Here is a 23560-nt window from a genome sequence, read left to right on the forward strand (position 1 = left end):
GGGCTCGCGCTTGCTCGCTCTCAATATACCTGAACGAGCATCACTCAAAACAGTGAGGCGACACACGTCAGCTAAAACCACAATATCACTCTATATTTCAGCTGCTTGGCAGTAATGTTAGCTGACCAGACGAAGGTCTCTCCATGAACATGATTTAGATCTGATCTTAGTGTTGGCTTTTCCTGCCCGAGTGCAGGCTGAGGCAGCGGGGCTCTCCAGCATGTCTCCTCTGCTCCCTCCGCCCGCAGCCGGAGAGAGCAGAGGAGACGCCGGCACCCGGTCGGTAACGAGAAGACAACGTAACTCTCTGAAGAGCTCCGTCACTTCACAAGACACGGGAAACCTCTGTTGGTCTGGAGGAGCTGCAGCAGTTATTTCTGCACAAACGTCCCCTGTGTATTCACTAGATATTCTCAGAGCTAAACTAACTCTTCTGCAGTGTGGAGTGAGCGCGCGTTCACGTCTAGAGGTGGAAGACGCGCGCGCTGTCTGAGTAAAGGAGAGCAGGCAGCGGAGACGAGGCTCCGGCCACACGCGAGCGCGCATATGTGCCGACCCGCTACATTTATACGCTTGAAAAGTTACAAACAGTCCCTTTAACTTTTGGTGAATTCGAACGGCTCTTATCACGGCTGCTACTGAGATACTTCCGGGTCATTTCACTCAGTTAGGAATCTTCCTAAGCAAAAAGGACTATTCGAACGCAACCCTGGTCTATCGTGACCTCTCTATTGCTCTGGTCTATCGTGACCTCTCTATTGCTCTGGTCTATCGGGACCTCTCTATTGCTCTGGTCTATTGGGACCTCTCTATTGCTCTGGTCTATCGGGACCTCTAAATTTCTCTGGTCTATCGTGACCTCTCTATTGCTCTGGTCTATCGTGACCTCTCTATTGCTCTGGTCTATCGGGACCTCTCTATTGCTCTGGTCTATCGGGACCTCTCTATTGCTCTGGTCTATCGGGACCTCTAAATTTCTCTGGTCTATCGTAACCTCTCTATTGCTCTGGTCTATGTGACCTCTCTATAGTTCTGCATCAGGAATATAAATCTGTTAGCAGAACATTTAGTCTTCATCCTCAATGCATCATCATCCATCAGGTCAGCTTACAGTAGAAACAGTCTCTTACTTTGTGTCTGAGGGTCCAGGTTCATTACTGAAGTATGGAGGTTTATCTTTTGACCAGTCACTCTTCATAGACAGACAGCTGGGTACTGGAGACTCTGCTCTCTGTCTGGACTGAACTCTGCAAACACCAAGATGATTTGATTCACATCACATGAATCCTTGATAAACTCTCTGATGACAAAGACATTTCAGTTTCTAAATACACAAACTACTGCTACTGTCAATAATGTGGTTTAAAGTTTGTATTAGTCCTCTTAGATTACAGCTGTTCTGGGTGACTGACAGCTGTCACAGATACGAAGAGGAAGAATGCACTAATTCATTCTCTTTGTGTCACCAACAGTGTGTTAAACTTCACTTAGTAAATACATTTAGTAGAAATTTAATAAACAAACACACAATCAACTAAATCATGGCATTGGCATGGCATCACTTTGTTTTATATCATTCTGTATCTTCCCAGACGGTGAAGAAGAGAGCGAGTGAGAGAGAGTCGGTGTGTTGAGCTAATTCTTGTCTCATTTGTGGGCTGATAAACAGTAAATTCATCTAAACTGGGTTGAAAAATGATGCAATCTGGTTGCCTTGGTGATGAGTTACAGCTGACTATTAACCAAACATCCATTCTCTGTTTGAGGAAGAACGTTAACCAAAACACAGGAAGTGAAACTGGCTGGAGGGGGGGGGGGTTAATTCTCTTTGTGTCAAGAAACGTTTGTTCAACTTCAGTTAGCAAATACATTTTAGTAGAAACTTTAAAATAGAAACACAAAATCAACAGAAAACATGGTATTGGTAGAGGAAAGTGAAAATGAGTCCTATAAATGAGTTAGTAGCAGCTCTCTTACTTTGACTCTGAGGGTCCAGCTTCATTACTGAAGAGTAGAAGATATCCTTTAGACTGATCACTCTTCATAGACAGACAGCCAGAGACTAGAGACTCTGCTCTGTCCTCCTCTTCCTCCACACAGTCAATCATCTTCTGATCTGAAGTCAGTCTGAGAGGTTAAACATTAACGCTGACAGTGACCATGTACAGGAAACAAGTTTGTACAAGAGTCACAGACAAGACTGAGAGAACAGGAAGTAACACACAACCTCTCTATCTCACACACACACACACACATACAGAGAGAAACTGACTCAGACACTTTGACAGTAAAATAATAAAATGTTGGATTAACACTCACCCTGCTTCAGTTTTCAGTCGTCACCTCTCTGTGCCGTTTTCTCAAAATGGAGTCTAGAATAACAAACTAAATGCTTTCGTTTTCATGCTTCCTCTCTGTTCTCATCAAGGACTATAGAAAGGAGGCTGGGTCACTGGTCTTGGTTCGGGTATAACGCATGCGCAGTGTAACTGAAGCTGCGGTCTTGCAGAGCAGATTCTACTGCGCATGCGTTAAACGTCCGAAGATATGACGCGTGATCTAGCCTCTTTCCACAGACCTTGTTCTCATGAGCCTGGATGACATGGTCAGTGTGGCTCCTCCTCTCTCCATTTACAGGAAATCAGCTCAGTTCATCTGTGACTGTGGGTGTGTAGGGAGCGGGAGGGTTCAAATGAAGTCATAGTATAGCATGTCGAAAAAAATAAAGTCATATTATAGTATGTCGAAAAAAAGTAATTGTATAGTATGTTAAACAAAAGTCATAGTATGTGGAAAAAATTGAAAAAAAGTCACAGTGTAGTAAATTGGGTTAGGTCACCTGGTAGAACAGGTGCCCCATGTACTAAGGTTGAGTCCTCACTGCAGCATATTATAGTATGTCAAAAAAATTAAAATAGTCATAGTATAGTTGTGCACTCCCGTTGTTCGGACCTGTTAGAAGCCCGCAAACCTCCAGCATCGGCTGCTTTCCATTAATTTATCTCCTGGAGGAGATGGTAAAGAAGAGAGCGAGCGAGAGGGAAACAACAGTAAAACATGAGCTTTACCATTTGTTTATTGATCGCATACATTGATATTACATTATATTACCATTATAATCATACATATACAAGATTAACATCCACAACATATCAAAAGTAATGGATGAAAAAAAACATTGTTAAGAAAATAAGATCACTGTCAATAAGTCAGACTGGAAACCAAATCATTTCTCCAACAGAGAAATACTGTTCACAACAGTTACAGTACAAAGATCCATAGATTGGGCAGGGCTGTAATTGATCAGCAGAGCTGAGGAGAAACAGTGTTATGAAATTAAATAAACAGGAATTGTACTTGGTTGATATTACTGTAAATATAAAAAGATACAGTCAGATTATAAAGTGGAGAGAGAATTTGGTTGTGCAACATTTGTATACATCTGAACAGCTGATCCTAGAAAATGTTTGTGAACTAGAAATTATTATGTGGTTGACTGGATATTGATAAATTATGATCATATGTGGCCATAGAATAAAAATACAAATAAAAAAACAAATGAGTTTTCTCAGGAGATCGGTAAATTATAGTGTACTGAGGCATGCTCAATTTGAATAACTTCAAAGAATCGTGAAATTAAAGCTAGGGTTGGTAATCTCTAACCGTTAACCGACATTAAGCATTTTAACCGATTAACGCTATTGGTTAAAACGGTTAAAAGAAATGTTAATAATTCATTAAAAAGCTGAGAAAAACTTGTCACTTTAAGGAGAAAAGCTGGTCCACCTTAAGAGCCCACCTTAAGAGAGTCTGAGCCGGAGTTACGGGACAGGAAGTTGGCTCCCGTCATGGCTGCTACAGTAACTCTCCTGACGGTGAACTGAGGACTCAGTTGTCTGTTGTGCTCATACACTGCAGCTGGCGCACCGCTGCATGCCAGGCACTAATCTTGTCGGTTAACGGTTAATAATCGGTTAACGAGGGTCGGTTATTGGTTAAGATTAGACTATTTTGGAGGATGGCCTGCTGTCAGCCAAGCCCCCAGGAAGTGCGCCCGGGCTTTGAAGCAAATTTTCGAAGAGGCCAAACGATGCCATTGGGCCCAAAAAGACTTTTTCCCATAGACTTACATTGGGAAAGAGACGTCTGTAAATCAGCTGATAATTTTTTAGGTAAATCAACTTCCCAGTACGAACACTTGAATAGCCCTTATTTAAATCATTATGTCCTTAAAAATGTTTTCCCTTCCTCCATTCGTGTTCCCAGACCGCGGATGGACCGAAGGCTTGGAGGCGGAGTTAAAGGAAACGCTACTGCGCCTGCTCTATGGGCCCAATGGATGCGGATGATCGCTGGAAGATCCGGGTATTTTATCTCTCGGGAGTCGAGCCATTTTGGCTTCATGCACCACTGAGCAACTTTCATAGGAATGAACGCCTCAAACGCTGCATCCAGTTCTCTTTATATATCCATGTTGCTGACTTTCTCGCTAGATTTAGCTACTTTCATTGGAAAACAGTTGGCAACACTGGGCTGGGTTTTTACGGTTGGATCATTTTTTTTTTTTTTAAATCTAGCGTACTCTTGCTGTTTTTTAAGATTACCAACCCTAGCTTTGAAGACAGAAAGTTTTCCTCTTCTGTAGATAAGGATTTCATATTTATGAGGTTACATTTCTCAAGCCTGTGATCATCCATTACAGTTAGAGCTGTGTTCAACGAGCCTAGGAGTTTGCACAGGAGCTCCATTGTCCCCTATGTGTTTTCTGTTCAAGGCACCTTCAGCCTGTTTTGACCACCGTGTAACACCAAAGCTTTGTTGAACTCACCTCGCATCGTTATAATCTATGGCAGAACGGGCACACTGGCACTTTGATGGCCAATCACATGATCATTTGGGAGAAACAAATAAGGCACAAGCATGCGCACACACATACATATTGCTGTTGTCAAATGAAAAACTTGTTGTTGTGACACCAAGATGTCAATTTTTCATAATCTAAGAAAAACTGCCTTGGTTTCATCTTCTTTTTACGACGGAGTATTAGGGCCACATTGAGGGAAAAAAAATCAGAGAATAAAGTCATAACTTTACAAGAAAAAGAGTAATTTCCTCCTCCACAAAAGAGTCAGTTTCCCCAGCAGGTCCGTGTGATTCTTTCTTCAGAATAAACGCAGTTTCTTTCACAATCTTCTCCAGGTCCTGATACTGATGATAATGTGGTGCTGATGTGCCAAAAGATGAAGTATTTGGTTATTTGTGAAACCTAAACTAAAGTAGAACTTCACAAGATGCTCCACGTTCCTCATTTATAATATTCTGACTTTATTCCCATAATACTAACACTTTTTTCCCGTAAACTTCTGACTTTGTTCTCATAATATTACAACTTTTTTTTCTCGTAAACCTATGACTTTTAATTCGTAATATTACGACTTTATTCTCGAAATCTCAGATTTATTTTTTTCCTCAATGTGGCCCTAATACGCCGTCGTATATTTTGTTGCTTTTTGTCAACCTTAATTATTTTTTTCATCATGTCGAATAATAAAAAATTGGAGTTAACATGTTTTCACCTGACAACAATAATACACACACACTAATATATATATATATATATATATATATATATATATATATAAACTGACACAAGCCCTAGTTATACAGCTATACTATATATTTAAACACCAACAGACATATTCTGTCTATTCAAATGTGCTGGGTCCAGCTGAGTTAGCACAAAAAACACACAAGTACACACACCCACATATACACTAACAGTCCTGTCAATGCCATACCATGCCATGCCATACCATACCATGGTATTGACAGGACTGGGAATTACAACAGGTAAACATTTGAGATTTTTTTTTCTTGCTTTCAGCTTCAGTCAAACTAAAATCACTGATCTTTTGGTGCTTTTCAGTCACATCATACTAAGTACACTAATATTTAACTACTGCTAGTATTTTGGCCATTTACAAAAATAAAAGATTCAATAGCACAGTTTGGCCAGGAGTCTTTTACATAAACTGCACGACTACAGGAAGAGAGAGACACAACTGATAATGGTCACAAAGGTCAAACAGCTAACTCGGTTTTGTTCCTGTGACTTCCAACCAAAGTCACGTACAGTAGAACATATCATACCTGTTAACAACTATAGGTCAAAAGCACACTGAGCTGCAACGTATTTTTTTTTTTCATTTTTCATAGAATGCTTTAGATGAGCCGAGACAGATCAGATGGCAGAAAATGAGAAAAAGGTTCTTTAAATTAAGGCTTTGGGAACTGAACGAAAGACCAAAATAAAGCTTGAGGATGCACCACAGAGTACAGACAATGATAACTGCAGAAATACAAGATTCATTATAATAAAAGAACAGTCCGACGTGTTGGAAAATGCAGGAAACTGAGCTGATTCTATTTACACAGCTCTACTCTTTTAGCCAAACTTAAACCCTAGGCTGCTGTTAGTGTGGACTGATGATGTACCTAAATTGGGTCGGACCTTCCACCAGCACTGGCCTACTAGGTGCTCAGACAGCTGTCCTGTGTATCACGACTGTACCATAAGCCACTAGTTCCCAACCCCTTTTGGCCCCTTAAAATAACCAGATGAACCCTCATCAAAGGTGGTTTATGTGAGATTTGAGATAAGCCTGAAACAATAAACACAATTTTGGATAGCAGTGATGGTTAGACACCGTGCAGGGTCCCAGCTGGAGAGTTAGGAACCACTACCTTAAGCTACATTTACACACACTTGTGCAGTAAATAGTCCCAAGTCTTGACTTTGAGGTTTTAGTTAAGTCGAAACTGACAAGTCCGAAGTCAAGTCAAAGTCTTAAACTTTGTTTCACGTCCTGAACAAGTCATTACTTGTTTGTGTGTTGCTCTGCACTGACAAACACATTCCTCTCCTGCTCAAACATTGATTAAACGTGTATCTGTTGGCAGGAAAATGAAGAGTTGATTAGCTGCACACTATTTCATAACACAAGTCCAAGTTTTCTTTACCAGTAATTGTGACAGATTAAAAGACCTGCAGGAAAACATGGAGGAAGTGTTGCATTAAATTCAAAATAAAGACCTGGTTCTCTCTGCCATTAAGGTAAATAAAAGCCCTGCACACTATTTAAAAACTCCTGGTAATGACGTGCTGAACGGCTTGTGTCTTAGTACTTCTGTTTTTGTATTACTAAATATTATTATCCCATACCATTAAAAAAAAAATGGTGTAAAAAAGTGCTTAAGACAATTATAATGTGATGGGAAAAAGTGTGGAAATACAGAGATTATATTATTAATACAATGTTAAAGTCAAATAGGCCTTTAGTAATGAGAGAGCCATAAAGAATCATAAATATCAGTCACTATTAGGATATAGTACAGTATATTACAGAGCTCCTCAGTCTGAAATCAGTCCAGGTCCAGGTCCAGGTCCAGGTCCAGCACTCATTTCATCCACATGCACAGCTGTGTTTGGGTTCTAACAATTAATGACCTGCTGGTGGAATCACACAGCTCGGTTTCTCCTGGTTACTATAGTTACAGCATTTAAAGATTGTCCACAACATTTGGTACCAAGTTCACCATTTGTAATTTAACCTGAGACGTTCACACCTCCATTCTCTTCATCTCTCCTCTCTTTAAGTTTGGGATCATAATCCTAGAGGGGACGTTTGATAACTGCACTGTGTTATCGTTGATTATGCAGTTTTTTGGCACTACATAGAAAACAGCAGAGAGACAGACTGACAACAGCACAGCACAGGAATACAGAGCATGACTGGGCACGTCTAACTGCTATTAATCTCCCTACAGAGATAAAGGATGACAGCCTGAGACAGGTATAAACACATGCACTTAGGACTGGAAGTTTTGAAAGGTTGGTTGGGTGTAATGGGGTGGCGGAAGAGTCAGAAATGTACTATGTGACCGAACTGCAGCCAGTGGTTGTGTGAGACTAACCATGCATTCACACTGGAACCAACATAGTCAAAGTGACCCAGTGTGAGTGGATGGTTAGTCAACAACGTATTAGCTGTTGAATTGTGTGCTATTGTTTATTGAGGGTTATGTGGCTGCAGTCTAATGTATGTACCATTTCCACCCACATGCCTGGTTTGGAAATGCGGGCTAGAAGCTAGCAGCAGTCCAACAAGACACTGCTAATGGGCCAATCACAATGTAAGGACTGGTGGGGGACAAAATGAGATGGGAAATGGTGCTTCTTACTGGAAGAGAGACTGCAGGATGAAGGGGTAGGGTTTAGGTAAAGACCAGATGCTGCTGGTCCAGCAGGGCTCTGGTGAAGTTGTTGATTGGCCCGATGGCGCTGAGTGACATGGCGTTGTCCCGCCCCCAGAGCAGATTAGGACCAAACACCACAGCCAGGTTACTGTTGGTCATCTTATTCACTTCACTGTTGGCTGATACCTAAACACACACACACAGACAGGTTACTATTGGTAATGATATAAAAGTTCTGGAAGGTAATTAGTGGGAAGTGTAGTCTATCAGCTGTACCTGTGCCAGGAATGTGACGAGGTATCGCAGTGATGCATAGTTTTCTTCTGGCAGCGACTCTACCAGTGCCTTCATAATTTCCCCCTGGCTGTCACTGGATACAGCTGGCACACACCAAACACAAACACCACTGATCATTAGAGCTCATTCAGGATGTAGATGTCAATCAGTACATTTACATGTCCACAAATAAGAAATCAGGTTACACAGGATTTCAGACGCATTTGAATACACTGTGGTAACTTGGTTACTGTAAATCTGCATAATAAACGGCAGGTCAGTGATCAGATTTCAAGTGTTTTCAAATATAAGTCAAAGTTAACACGATAATAACGCAAATTCACTTTAACGCCACTAATTTCTTTAACGCATTTACACAATCGATCTTTCAGAGGTTGTAGAGTCTCAGTTTTAAAAGCTAGAGTGAAGATACTGGTGTCTTATGAAACTGCAAAATCGAAGGAATCCATCGGTACCAACCGTGTTATAATAGCTTGTAGCGAAGCAGGTTAAACAACTCTCTAAACTTACGCTAAATTTTGGTGAGGAAAAACTGCCATGGCCATTTTCAAAGGGGTGAAAATGGGTTCTATGGGTACCCACGAGTCTCCCCTTTACAGACATGCCCACTTTATGATAATCACATGCAGTTTGGGGCAAGTCATAGTCAAGTCAGCACACTGACACACTGACAGCTGTTGTTGCCTGTTGGGCTGCAGTTTGCCATGTTATGATGTGAGCATATTGTTTTATGCTAAATGCAGTACCTGTGAGGGTTTCTGGATCAATATCTGTCATTGTTTTGTGTTGTTCTGATAATGAAACGGAAAATAGTGCTGAATGTTTGAACATACAGGTGAAGTTGACAATGTCGTTGTAGAGCTGGAAGGTCAGCAGAGGCTCCGGTAGTTCCCTCAGGAATGTCTTCAGAATCACAGCAGCCAAGTGGACGTCTTCTATCTCTCTGAAATTCACCGTCTCACCTACAAAACACACACATGTAGGCGCAAGGTGAACACAAGCAGCAATCTTTTACAACATGACGCTTTCCCACTTCCTGTGTAGACAGGAAGTAAAAAGACAAAACAACGGAGTTGGAGCGCTTCCTTGTGCTTAAACGCATAAGCTCAATCGACTGGTTAAACAGGCATGTTGATCCTACCCGAATTGTATCTGAGCTGGACCTCCTTCACCAGAGTCACGTTGGCAGATCGTCTGAAGATGCCTTCAATCTCCAAACCTGACACACACAGTGAAGAACAACAAGGCGGTTCTTAATGAGAGAACGATTCACTGAGGCGATCTACAGTTAAAGTTGATTAGTGCATTATGTTTGTATTTCTATCACAACAAGAAAAGAGTCACCTTGCTCTGAAAGGAAGCTAATGGTGTCTCTCATCACCACAGGAACGAGGTCATCATCTGGATTCCTCTGTCTGAGCCTGACACACACACACACACACATACACAGTGGTTAAGATAACAAGCTTAGACCAATGATGTTATTATAAGCTGACTGGGGCTTTAAAACATTACCATCTATAAACTTCATGCATTTAACATTTAGAGCAAATGGTGTGAGTGCAATCTGTTTTCAGATCCTTTGCTTTTACTACAGTATACCAATACCACACCATGAAAATGCTCCACTGCAAGTAAAACTCCTGTATTCAAAACCTTACTGAAGTAAAAGTATTATCAGTAGGGCTGTCGAATTTAACGCATTTACACAAAATCATTTTAACGCCACTAATTTCTTTAACACATTAACGCAACTTGCAATTTTAGGTAGTTGCAGGCTCAGTTTTAAAGCTAAAGTGAAGATCCTATGAAACTAGAAAAACCTAAGGAATCCATTGGTATACAAATACCATAATAGCTTGTCGGGAAGAACACTAAATAACGCTCCAAAACTGGGGTCCCTTGACCTCTGACCTCCAGATATGTGAATGAAAATGGGTTCTATGGGTACCCACGAGTCTCCCCTTGACCTTGCCCCAAACTGCATGTGATTATCATAAAGTGGGCATGTCTGTAAAGTCAGCACACTGACACACTGACAGCTGTTGAGTTTGCCATGTTATGATTTGAGCATATTTTGTATGCTAAATGCAGTACCTGTGAGGGTTTCTGGACAATATCTGTCATTGTTTTGTGTTGTTAATTGATTTCCAATAATAAATATATACATACGTTTGCATAAAGCAGCATATTTGCCCACTTCCATGTTGATAAGAGTATTAAATACTTGATTAAAATGTGTGATTAATTTGCCCTAATTGTCAGCTAAATGTACCTAAAGTTAAAGAGTTCATTGTGCGTCAATGTGTTCCATGTCAGGGTTTTCCTATTAGATCTGATGTTTCTGGATTAATATGTCTGCTGCACTTATATTTTTACATTTTTGCAGCTAATAGTTACGAAATAATATTAGCTAACAGTAACAGTAACGTTTTTATATTGCTTAAGACGTAGGAAACCTTCAATTTAACACAAACATTCAAATTCATTTTTTCTGTTTTCACTGGACAGGAAGGTGATAAATTATAATCTGAAAAGTAACTAAAGCTGCCAGACACATGTAGTGAAGTATAAAGTACAATATTTGTCTCTGAGATACAGCAGAAGTATAAAGTTACATAAAAGGGAAATACTCAATTTAAGTACAAGTACCTTGAAGTACTTAAGTAAATGTAGTTATCAATCAATACATGTATATATATATATAAATCTAACAGTCAATCAGCAGGGATTTTGTCACTTACAATACAAGTGGCACCCCGAACACCTGGTTGGGGAGGGGAGGGCTGTGAGGAGGAGACATGGGAGGCTGGGCGGACGGTTTCAGAGACGCTCTCAGCTTGTTGTCGTACCTGACACAGAGACAAAGATTACCAGATTTTAAAAGATAACTTGTGCATTATAAAAATGAACAACACTAATTGTGCCTGAAGGAGAGTAAATGTGTGTAGGTTTACTGTACATTATTTGTGGGTGGAAATAAAAGTATTATTTGTGGAGCAAAATCTGGAGTCCGACATCGGCTCTTACTCTTTGACACGGGCAGGAATGACCAGCTGCTCACACTTCAGCACATCCTCCAGCTCACTCAGATAGCTCACATAGTTGATCTTCCTGCCAAACTTGAAACTACAAATAAAGAGAGAGAGAGTTAGGTTATCATTTGCTGCATTCAGCTTGTTAGTTTTAAAAAGGAGAATGATAGGAATATCCTGGATTGAAACTGGGTTGAATTTTCCCCATTCTTTTTCTGCTATAATGATGATGATAAAATGTAAACACATGACTCTATAAGCTTACAATTGTAGCTGTAAATAAGAAAAAAATGTATTAAATTTTGCAAGTGTCCCAGTAAGCCATCGCTGGGTGACAGTGAATCAGCATGCACAATAACAAGACATAAAACTGAAGCAGCTAAAATGAACTCAGCCATCATTCATTTGATAATTTACCCGTGTTTTTCCTATTATGATTGTTTGATTGCTTATCCTCAGGGACTGCTACTTGCACTACTTTTAATAACTCTTGTATAGTTGTCCTGTAATACGTAGGTACATGTCTGCACCTTGTATTGCATGTTGTTTTGTTTGCACCTCAAGTGTCGTCTGAATATTGCTTCACTCCCACTAAATGTTCCTTCTTTTTGTTTTGCACCGGAGACCAGGAGAAACACATTACAATCACAATTCTGTTCATCTATGTACTGTACTGAACTGGATGACAATAAAGTCTCTCTTAAACTATTAAAGGAAAAATGGAGAAAAAAAAAATACCTAGTTCAAGTTCATCAAATGTGACAATTTGCTGCTTTTCTTTCTGACATGGCAGTTAATTGAATAGCTTTGTTTTTTTGAATGGTTGGTCAAACAAAACATTGTATTTTACTATGTCAACTTGGCATTTCACCTTTTTCTGATGTTTTATAAATATATTTACTAAGAAAATAATCACTAAATTAATCGATAATGGAAATAAGGGCTAATTGCAACAATCAGAAAATAATGTTTTATTTCTCTTATTCGCTGCTTTGTTCTCACTAATGCCTAAATAACACTATGAAGTTACGTGAAATTTTGGCGAGGAAAAACTGACATGGTGATATATTCAAAGACCTTGACCTCTGACCTCCAGATATGTGAATGAAAATGGGTTCTATGGGTACCAACGAGTCTCCCCTTTACAGACATGCCCACTTTGTGATAATCACATGCAGTTTTTTTGAATATAGTATAAATGTGTTATTTTTTGCCTATACTCTAAATATACAAATTGTGTGTTTGAATATTTCTGCATACTGGGGTCCATAAACAGGACCTTGGAATTACATAAATTGGGTATCACTGTAAAGCTGAGACTCTTGTGGATCCAATGAGCCCAACTGTATTCATGTGTGATGATGTTAGTCCCCTTAGTAGCCATTTCATTCTAGTGAGACCATTTTTTTAAACGTGACCTCACTGTATAAAATGACCTGTGGTGACCTCTAGGATAATCACAGCCTCATGAAACTTTACAGCCACAAACTAGAGACTTAGAGCATTCAGAGGATGAATGGATCAAACTAGAGACCTAGAGCATTCAGAGGATGGATGGCTTTCAATAAGGGGGTTTCTGAGCAGTTTACACAACAGAAGTGCTCGCCATCCGATCGTCGAAAAATGCAATTCTTGCAGAAATCTCCAAATGTCAAACGTTTTTGATCCCAAATCACAGCATGGCTTTTTCTATGGTGTTCCTCAAGGTCTTGGTGTCTTAATGTGGATGTTCCTCAGCTTTGTTACAGGCAGATATCCTGCATCAGTATTTAACAGCAAATCTGAAACCCCAGTATGAAATTTGCTTAAAAAGAGATATTTGGCAGTGTTTTTGTAGTTTTCTACAGCTGCCACTAGATGTTACTAGAGCCATGTCTTATCATGTAGTGCTGACAGTGAAAACATGCACAGTGGAAGCACATGAAGGACTAATCTGGCCACAGAGTAATACTCTGTGCTACCACAGTATACTATACTATGTTGAAAGATAAGGGGCATGAAGAAGAGCTAGGCAATACCATGCAATTTGGAGACGATCCATAACATGAGTGAAAATGACCAGATACCGTGTATGATGTAGCTCATGTACTATCATGTTTTATGAGTTTAAAGCATCATTAATACTATTCTCTGTTTTTAATAACTTAATCACAGGCAAGTTTTAAACCGTCATTAACAAAAATTGCAGCAGCACAGAAGCAGCTTGGAAGTGTAGCACTAAAAAAAGAGTTTTCATGTGTATCAACGCAGACATTGGTCATTATGTGCAACAGCTTGTGTGTTGTAATGTTCTAAACACCACTCCTAGCAAGTTTCATAACAATAGTCTAGTTTGACTTTTGCATTATGTGAAAAAAAGATGACAGGTGAATTTGATTTAACTGTCTGAAACTACAAAAATTATCCTGCAATTGTGTCCTATATAGGACTAGTCATAGTGTTCTGTGAACATGCAAAGTATTATAAAATGATGGCTTAACAAACCTGATGAGTGGTTTGAAGAGGATCAGCAGCGTCTTGATGAACATGGTGGGATGGACGATATACAGAGCCTTGATGTTCTTCTTATACCTGAAAACACATACAGATGATAAGGATAAGGTGTCTGGAGCAGAGTATGTGGCTGTATTCTGTTTTTCCGCTCATTTTACTGAGGCATGCAGTCGTTTTCATTTTTACTTTAGGGGGAAACCCACTGTACTCCTCACTTTAAAACAACCTTTGACAGTGTGCTTTTAAAATTTCTACATCTGTTTTTCTGCTTGGTCATGTTCTTTTCTTATCTTTCCATAAATACCACTCATTTAGCAAAAATGTAGAACGACAGCAGATATTCCAGTGATCTAAAACATGATAAGTACATCTTACATTGTAGTGTCATAAACTCAAATTGAAAGTTTTGCTTTCTTCAAAAGACCATTTTATACAATCCTACAAGGAGGATGCAATGGACAAGGCCGTCAAGGCAAGAGAAAATCTCCAAGCACACCTGCTATTTTGATTCATGTATTGGTGTATTTGGTTCCTCTCCTTACACCTGTACACCATGCGCTCTGTGCATGGTACCAAAATACCACACAGAATGGCAAAGTCAAGCGCTGTTTGCACTGGTCATTGTGCTACCATGAAAATAGGGTCCAAAGTGTTGATTTGAAACAGATCAAAGTGAAGGATTTACGAAAGACTAAGGCTTCAGTCAGTTCTGATATGACGGTCAGTGCACATGTCCAGTGATGTTATCGAGCTTACTTTCTGTCAAACTCCCTGTATGCGTCTCGTAGCCAGCCGAGAGAGGGTTTGTTTTCACTGGTCAGCCCGTGATGGAAATAGATCAGAGTGTAGTCACTTTCAACATACTGATCCAGTGTTCCTTTAAGATACCTGCAAAAAAATAAATAAAACAAATTCATTGTCATTTAAATAGATAAGTGTGTATTTCAACTGGACTCCATATTCTGGTCCAGGTTTACCAAGGCACTGCATTTTCAGCAACCTTCTTAGTGTTTCAGCATGTTACAGAAGCAGTCAGGCCGTATGGTGAAGAAAAAAAAACATTTGTGGCATTTGTTTCCCCTTCACAGAAGTTATTGAGACACTTTGGAAAAAAAACAGTTCCCTTAAAAGACTTCTGAAAGAAACATGTCCTGTTGCTTCATACTGAGTCAAGACATCGACTATGTTACAACGATATCCCTGGTTTGATTCCAAGGACCTTTATTGTATGTTACTTCCCTCCCTTTACTCAAAATGTCACTCTCTATAGTCAAACAGTTAATAAATGCGAAACATGCTTTGTAGAATTGCAGAAAAAAAGGGGAGCGATCAGAATAATTTCATGTCAGAGTTGACACAAGGTACAGTGAAGTGGTTTAAAAATGTGAACCACCGCAAAAGACAGATTCATCGGACAGATGTTTCAGTAAACCCATCTGATATCTTTCTAGGATTTCAACTGGTGCTCCTGCTCCTGCGATGGCCTGGTGCTTGTTGCTCACAAACATTTTCACCCCTTTCTTTGGCTCCAAACTGACTGTACAGTTGAGAAACAGGACTCAATTAATCCAGAAGAAAATCTAAAAGGCCCCAATCATGACCCGGTATGGTTGCAGTCTGCCGGTCCGAGTCCAGTGCGTCCATTCCTGGTACTATGACCCGGCCCAACCAGCTCGGTCCCAGGTGGCTGAATTGATGCGCCTCACTAAGAACTGGTTGGCTGAAGAGGCCGGGCCGCCTCCTGCTAGGACGAGTGTTACTGGACCGATGCATCAATGCACTGCTTTTTGATGCTAAAAGGTACGCTGCTCACACTGCACCCATCGACGTTGCACTGCTGGAGGATCATCAGGTTGTCCAGCAGATGATGCTGTCCACTCAAGCTGGGTCCCCTCAGAGAGTCAGAGTCCAGCCAGAAAGGCCAACCCTTCCGCAAAGGCATCACCCACCACCTAACCACAACAGCCTACAGTGCTACGCCTGCATTTGGCCCGTGAATGCCCTGAGAGAGACATCTCTATGCAGCTGCCTCGGGCTCCAGTGCACCCTGCTTTTGGGTCACCTTGTGTTGGGCTCACGAGAGGGTTGACGCGCATCGCATCCCGGTTCAAATCAGACACCGGGAGCAAGGTGAGCCTGGAGAGCTGGAGTAGTGGAGAACCTACCACGTCCAGTTGTTTTCTAGAGTCGGCATAGTGAAGGAAATCCTGACTGCCTTCATGTCAAAGGTCATGCAGGGCCTGAGCACTCAACTGAGACTGAAACAGCTGCGCACCTCGGTGAACCACCATCAGACAGATATATATATGGTAGGTATATTATAATTTAGATTTTAGTTCTTACATCAGCAGCTTGTGATGGTCCAGCTGGTGCTGAGGAGGCATCCTGCATGCATTAAACACTATCACCTTCCTGCCAAAGTTATCATCACCTAGAGACACACAGAAAGACAGACAGGGATTCAACATTACCTTTTTACTTTCACTGTATTACCTTCTGTTAAAAAAAACATGACAAGCAGTCCAACTTCTGCAAATTAACATTTTAGTCTGAAGAAGTAATGGTAAAAGATAAAGTCAACTATTAATGTCACAGTGGGGATGGGAGTGAAGAGACTGGAGGACTGACCTGCCACTTCAATGATCTGATGCCTGGCGATGTCATAGTAGGGATGGTCCCATGGCAGGTGGGGAGAGCCAGCGTCAAAGCGCTGGGAGATATCTGTCTCTGAAACACACACACACACACACACACACACACACACATCTGAGTCCTGAGCTCATAGTTCAAGTGATTTTTTTGTTTGTAATAAAATAAAATAAAATGTTTTACTCGGTTTCCTGCCAAACATCATTAGGACACTCGGGGTTAAGCACTTGTTCCCACTGTTTTTAAAAATGCCAGTGCCAGCTCGAAGCATCTGAACATTTCTGCTCACTTGGGCCTACATTTTGGTGAAAGTTGCAAATGTTACCACTGATTTGCTATGCATTTTCAAAGTTTTAAACGGTTGCTGTAGCGCCACCATCGGGACTATTAGCCCACAAAGCCAGTTGAGGAAGTTTGGAACAGGACTGGACCTATTGTTCTGTTTATTTTCATGCAAGGGAAGGCAGATTTCCTAAAAAGAAAAAGATGAAGAAGAAGACGGAGAAGACAAAGGAGACAAAGAAGAAAAAGAAGAAGAAGAATATTTATTGTTTGGCTGTTGCGTGACAGCGTACATCCTCCTTTACATTTTTTGTTTGTCCAAATATGTCTGAATCAAGTCAGCATGTTTTGCTTGGTCCTCTATACGTGAGTGTAATGCCAGGATCAGACTACGCGGTATTTTTATGGTTACGATGGTCACTATGCCAGATTAGACGATTGAGAGTCATAAATTCTTGTCGTGAATTGGCAGCGACACATGACAGACTACACGTCGGTCAACTGCTCCGACAATACACACTCTCCCGGCACCGTTGTCTTAATATACCGGCTTACCGGGGCTCAAGCCCCCGGGCCCGACCATGTAAAGGGGCCCACAGGGCTCCAGGGGAAAACAATAAAAATATAATTCACAGGGAGAAGCGCAACGGGATGCTCAATGCGCAAAGACGCAACGGCCGTGGTGTTTTTTACTCCGACACAACCTAGATTGAATATCCTACTGCGAGGTCCGGCAGCAGTTGAAGGTCCGATGACATCATACTGCATAATAAGTAGCCTTCTGTTTACAGCTGTGTGCGTCTGCGCTCAGCCGGTCAAATTCACGGCCGTGACTGAACACGTCGTGGAAGGCAAAAACAAAAAAATCAAACATGCTAGACTTTCTGTCGGGACGTCATGAGGCGTCCCAGACGCGGCGTGAGTTGTCGTGTACTATGACACACTACACGAGATATAACGGATCGATTGTCGCTCACAGCGCTCATTTATCGTTCGCGATCCGAGTCGGCACCCTACGACGGCCGCGTCGGGCTATAATCGGGGCTGATATCGTATAGGCTGAACCGGCCATAAGTGTGTGTGCTCTTGAACTTCTTCTGTAAAGTTGAAAGTTCTAGACCTTGGAAGTGAGGACATTTTAGGCAGGGTTTTTCAAAGGGTTTGTTGTGTTATGTAAAAAATATAAAATGATTTAAAAATGTTTCTGGGTTGAGACTTGGTTCAAGGGTTAAGGTTAGACATGAAGTTGTGACAGTTAAGGTTAGCTCTGGGGAATGTCTTGCATCAATAAGATAAGGTAAGGGTTGGGAGTGTGTGCTTGTATACACACGTAGGCAAAATTGTTGGTACCCTTCAGTTAAAGAAATAAAAACCCACCATGGTCACTGAAATAACTTGAAACTGACAAAAGTAATAATAAATAAAAAATTACTGAAAATTAACTAATGAAAATCAGACATTGCTTTTGAATTATAGTTCAACAGAATCATTTAAAAAAACAAACTAATGAAACTTTAACGGAAGGGTACCAACAATTTTGTCCACGTCTGTACATCCTTATAGTCAGTGTATTAATACAGTATCTATACATCCTTATAGTCAGTGTATTAATACAGTATCTATACATCCTTATAGTCAGTGTATTAATACAGTATCTATACATCCTTATAGTCAGTGTATTAATACAGTATATATACATCCTTATAGTCAGTGTATTAATACAGTATCTATACATCCTTATAGTCAGTCAGACTCTCCATCAGGTTAAAATAAAGTCATATTATAGTATGTGGAAAAAATGTAAAAAAAGTCACAGTGTAGTAAATTGGGTTAGGTCACGTGGTAGAACAGGTGCCCCATGTACTTCCTTTTAGTCGCCGGCGGGTCTTTCATCGGTGAGAATGGGTCTTTTCTTTTGGAGTTCTCGGTAGAAACTTCCATCTTAGTAGCATAATCATGGCAGTCAGTTGCTGCGATGCCTCGGGCTGCCTGCTGGTTCTGTTTTGACATCATGGTGCGAAAAATACTGGAGGGTGTATAAGCAGTTCAAAAGGACAGAAACATGAGAGTTGGATAGTAGAAACACAGGTGCTGCTGCTTCTTCTTCTTCTCTCGGCGGATCGCAACCAACTTTAAGGTGCACACCGCCACCTACTGTACAAGAGTGTGTAACATCATGTCATTTGCTCTTTACTCCTACTCTTAAATTCTATCCACCAATCCTGTGTCTCTTAAGAACATTAATAATGCCTTCCTGGTGCCTTCAACCCCCTCACCCTCTGTTCCCAGTATCCCCATCAGATCCCAATCCCGTCCCTCCTCTCTGATCTTTTTCTTTCAGCCTCATACTTTTTACATTGAATTAGGATATGCTCCACATTTTCTTTAACACCACAATCCCCACACTTGTCACTGTTCCTTTTCCCCATTAAAGCCAAAGTGCCATTAAGACCTGTGTGATCCAGTCTGAGTCTTGTTATGATGATTTCTTCCCTTCTGTTCCTTTCTTTATACGTCTTTGTTATGACCGACTTTTGTATTTTGAAATATCTCCTTCCTTTCTGGTCCTCCTCCCATCTTTTCTGCCATATCTCAACTCCTTTCCTTTTAATCACAGCTTTTCCTTCTCCTTTCCCAAGTAAAACTGGTACTGTAATGTCTTTTTGCAGTGAACTTTTTGCTAGTTTATCTGCAAACTCATTTCCTTTCACCCCCTCGTGTGCTGGAACCCAACAGAATAATACATCTATACCCCCTCTGTGTAGTCTTAGCAAGCTATAGTACAATTCAATGATTAGATCTTGCCTTACAGCTTTTGTTGAATGTATACTTTCCAAAACAGCTTTTGAATCCGTGCATATCACCACTCTGTCAGGTCTGACCTCCTCAACCCACTGCATTGCAATGATGATTGCCACTATTTCTGCTGTGTACACTGATACCTGGTTTGAAATTCTTTTGGAAATAGATATTTTAAATTCTGTGTGTTGACTTGATAGCTCCGATACATAACCGTAATGCTCTACACTGTACTCTATCCACTTTTTGTAATGATGTCTTTGCTGCTGCTTCATAAACTATACAACTATAATCTATTGTTGATCTCATGATCGCCCTATATATGTCAATCAATGACTGTTTATCTGCCCCCCAGTTACATCCAGCCACAGCTCGTAGTCAATTTATTACTTTTTTGCATTTTGTTTCCAGATGTTTTATATGAACATGCCATGTATATTTACTGTCTAACCATAGACCCAGATATTTGTATTCATTCACCCTCTCCATCAACTGACCATATAATGTTAAATTCTCAGTATTAATGTTTCTCTTTTTTGTAAATATCATATAACATGTTTAATTTGTTGACATTTTGAATCCCCACTCATATGACCATTTCTCCACTTTCCCTATTGCTTTCCTTATATTTTCCATCACATATGGCACATTTCTTCCCCTCATCCATATTGCCCCATCATCTGCATATATCGCTGATTTGAAGCATCCATCTAAATTTTCAAATATATCATTTATCATTATGTTAAACAACACCGGGCTGATTGCACTCCCCTGGGGGATACCATTTTCTATATTGTAGTCCTTAGATACTTCTGTTCCAACCTTGACTTTAAATTTCCTGTCTGTTAAAAAGTCCATTACCCAATTATACAACCTCCCTCCAATACCCATTTGACCTATCTTGATAAGCAGCCCTTCCCTCCACATAGAATCATATGCTTTTTCTATATCAAAATATACTATTGTCATCACCTCTTTCATTTTGAGTGTCTTTTCTACCTCATTAGTTACTCTAACTAGAGCATCTATTGTAGATCGACCTTTTCTAAAACCACACTGAACATTACTCACTAACCCTCTCTGTTCCAAAACATACATTAATCTACGTACTATTATCTTCTCCATCCATTTGCATAAGTGAGATGTCAACGCTATGGGCCTATAACTACCAGGATTAGCAGGATCTTTCCCTGGCTTGTTGAATGGTAATATTACTGCCATTTTCCAACAACTTGGTATGACTCCCTCCGTCCAGATTTGATTAAATAGTCTCAACACTAACTTAAATGATTCCACTGGTAGTTGTTTAAACATGGCATAACATAACTGGTCTTGTCCTGGTGCTGTATATCCAGTATTTGTCAAGGCTATTTTGAGCTCTGCCATTGTAAATTCCACATCCAGTGTTGACATATCATCCTCTCTCTTCTCTCTCACGTTTTCATTCTCACTGAGCACACGCTCTTTTTGCTGCCTGTGTATATTATCAAGGTGCTCCCCACTATGTACTGCAGCAAATGCCTTACCTAACACATCCGTCTTCTCTTTATCTGATACTGCCATCCTCTCCCCGTCAATCAATGCTGGAATTTTTATTGACTTCCTTTTCCCACTCATTTGTTTAAACATGGACCAGACATCACCTATCTTCACTCCTCTGCCAATGGTGGAACAGAATTCTCTCCAAGTCCTCTTTTTGGTATATTTGACTGTTCTACGAGCCACTGCCCTTTTCCTTTGATCCTCAATGAGATTCTCTTGTGACATGTTTTTTCTCAGAGCTCTGAAAGCCTTGTTTCGTTCTTTAACAGCTATGCTGCATTCCTCATTCCACCAAGGTACCACTTTCTTCCTACCCTGTGTTGTTCGTTTTGGTACACTTAGTTTTGCAGCATTCAGTATATGTTCTGTAACTTGACTTGTACATTCCTCTATGCTCCCTTCTAATATTACCAAGTGAGCTGACTCCTCACAACATATTGTAAACTTCTCCCAGTCAGCCTTGCCAAAACACCACCTTGTAATTGTGCTCCCTTCCTGTATACATACGTTTGTGTTTATTATCGTGAGAACTGGGAAATGATCACTTCCTATAGTCACACATATAATATCCGGAACTACTTCTAATTCATATACATACTTTTTAAATTCTTGCCCATTAGCTATCAGGCTTCTCGCATTCCACTGAAGTATGTGGAGCACCATAATTAAAACTTGAACCCTCATTCTGTCCATTTTCCCCAACCTCAGTTGCTGTCAGAAGTGCATGTATCTGATCTGCTTTTACATCACGTATATCAAGGAATCTTCCTGCTGCCTCCACTATGGTCTTGATTCTATCACTTTTCTTTTTTAGCTGAGCTGCAACATTAATGGTGTGGCAGATGAAGACAACAAATTCCACTTTGTTTACTACTAGTGAATCATCATTCATTTTACATTTATGAGCACGAGCATTTTGCATATTGTCTGGGACTTGGGTTTGTGCTTGATTTCCTAGTGCATTACCATCCCTTTGTGCTGCATTTCTTTGGTCCATTTCACTGGAATTCCTGTTGTTTGTTTCTGTCGCCCTTACTTTCTTTAGTGCTTCTGCGTATGATATTTTGTTCATTGTCTTAACTCTCTGTACTTCTCTGGCTTCTCTCTGCACTTCACATCCTCCAAACGCAGCACTACGCTCACCTCCGCAGTTACAGCATTTAACCTTTGCATCCTTATCACATTTTCCATACTCATGCTGTCCTCCACATCTCGCACACCTTAGCTTTCCTTTACACTGCTGTGCTGCGTGCCCCATTCTTTGGCATGCATAACATCTGAGAGGTTTGGGAATGTATTCCCTCAGGCTGTAGCTCATGTATCCCATTTGCACCGATTTTGGGAGGGTTTTCTCAAACTGAACCACTACCGATAGGGTTTCCTTCAGTGAGCCATCTCTTTTACTCTTAATCCGTATGGCATCAATTACTTTACCCCCTTTAATCTCATGTTTAACATCTTCCATAGACATACTCAACGGGACTCCAGAGATTACTCCTCTCAACTTTACCATTGCTCCAGGTATATGAGCCTTCATCTTTTCCCCTTTAAGTGTTGTCATTTTGAGGATCTTTTCCTGCTGTTGTTTGCTGTTTGCATGTATCAACACTCGTTTATTGTTCAAGAACCTGGCCATTTAGATTTTCCCAATCTCCTCTTCGATCGCTCTGGTAAGTTTGATCGGGTGGTAGTGTCCGCCATCCTGATTGAATTCAATTATTACTTTCCACTCCGCTTCTTGTGTTTGATCCGTCTGTCTATCGTTGTGACTGCTTCTTGATTTTTTATTATTACCTCTGACAACTTCACTATCATCCGACCAACTTCTCTCTCTTGCTATCCGCTCTCTCTCTCTCTCGCAGCCCTTTTCTGCCTCACAGATTTAGGTAACATCCATTCCATTTCACTTCCATTATTTCCATCAGAACTATGTGACATGATGTTACAGTCAAAGTACAGTTTATGCTAATCCGCCAGCAAATCTACAGCAGCTTCAGTCACACTGCGCATGCGTCATACCCCGACACCAAACCCGTGACCATGGATGTATTAAAAGACCGGTCGTGACCTTCTCTTCTCTTAATACATCCGTGGTCGTGACGCTCCGTTCTTCGAATCGCGCCGCCACGCTCCCAGAATGCATTGCGCGGCTGCTTAGAGTTGAACTACACGTGCATGAAAAGACAGCTGTATAACTATGTTAGTAA

General features: G+C 40.6%; 2 protein-coding genes across 2 annotated transcripts in view; both read right to left on the reverse strand.

The window, feature by feature from the left end:
* Positions 1-23560, reverse strand: part of LOC119483763 (NACHT, LRR and PYD domains-containing protein 12-like) — a 542841-nt gene that overhangs the window by 276317 nt on the left and 242964 nt on the right. The gene's annotated exons all lie outside the window — the stretch shown is intronic.
* LOC119483811 (rho GTPase-activating protein 1-like) lies at positions 7270-16855 on the reverse strand. Its single transcript, XM_037762302.1, has 11 exons — positions 16710-16855; positions 16425-16512; positions 14838-14969; positions 14073-14159; positions 11584-11682; positions 11298-11405; positions 9898-9974; positions 9695-9772; positions 9387-9515; positions 8533-8636; positions 7270-8442 (listed from the first exon to the last, which is right to left on the reverse strand). Exons 2-11 carry the CDS (start codon positions 16463-16465, stop codon positions 8275-8277), a joined length of 1023 nt encoding a protein of 340 aa, XP_037618230.1. The 5' UTR covers positions 16466-16512; positions 16710-16855; the 3' UTR covers positions 7270-8274.

This window comes from Sebastes umbrosus, chromosome 24 (assembly GCF_015220745.1).
Source record: "Sebastes umbrosus isolate fSebUmb1 chromosome 24, fSebUmb1.pri, whole genome shotgun sequence".
NCBI classification, from domain to species: domain Eukaryota; kingdom Metazoa; phylum Chordata; class Actinopteri; order Perciformes; family Sebastidae; genus Sebastes; species Sebastes umbrosus.

Coding starts and splice junctions, on each gene's coding strand:
- LOC119483811 (XM_037762302.1), bottom strand. CDS start 16,465: ATGCCTCCTCAGCACCAGCTGGACCATCACAAGCTGCTGAT. Junction 14,160..14,837: donor TACAGGGAGTTTGACAGAAA/GTAAGCTCGATA, acceptor ATGTGTTTTCAG/GTATAAGAAGAACATCAAGG. Junction 9,773..9,897: donor TAGCTTCCTTTCAGAGCAAG/GTGACTCTTTTC, acceptor TGTGTGTGTCAG/GTTTGGAGATTGAAGGCATC.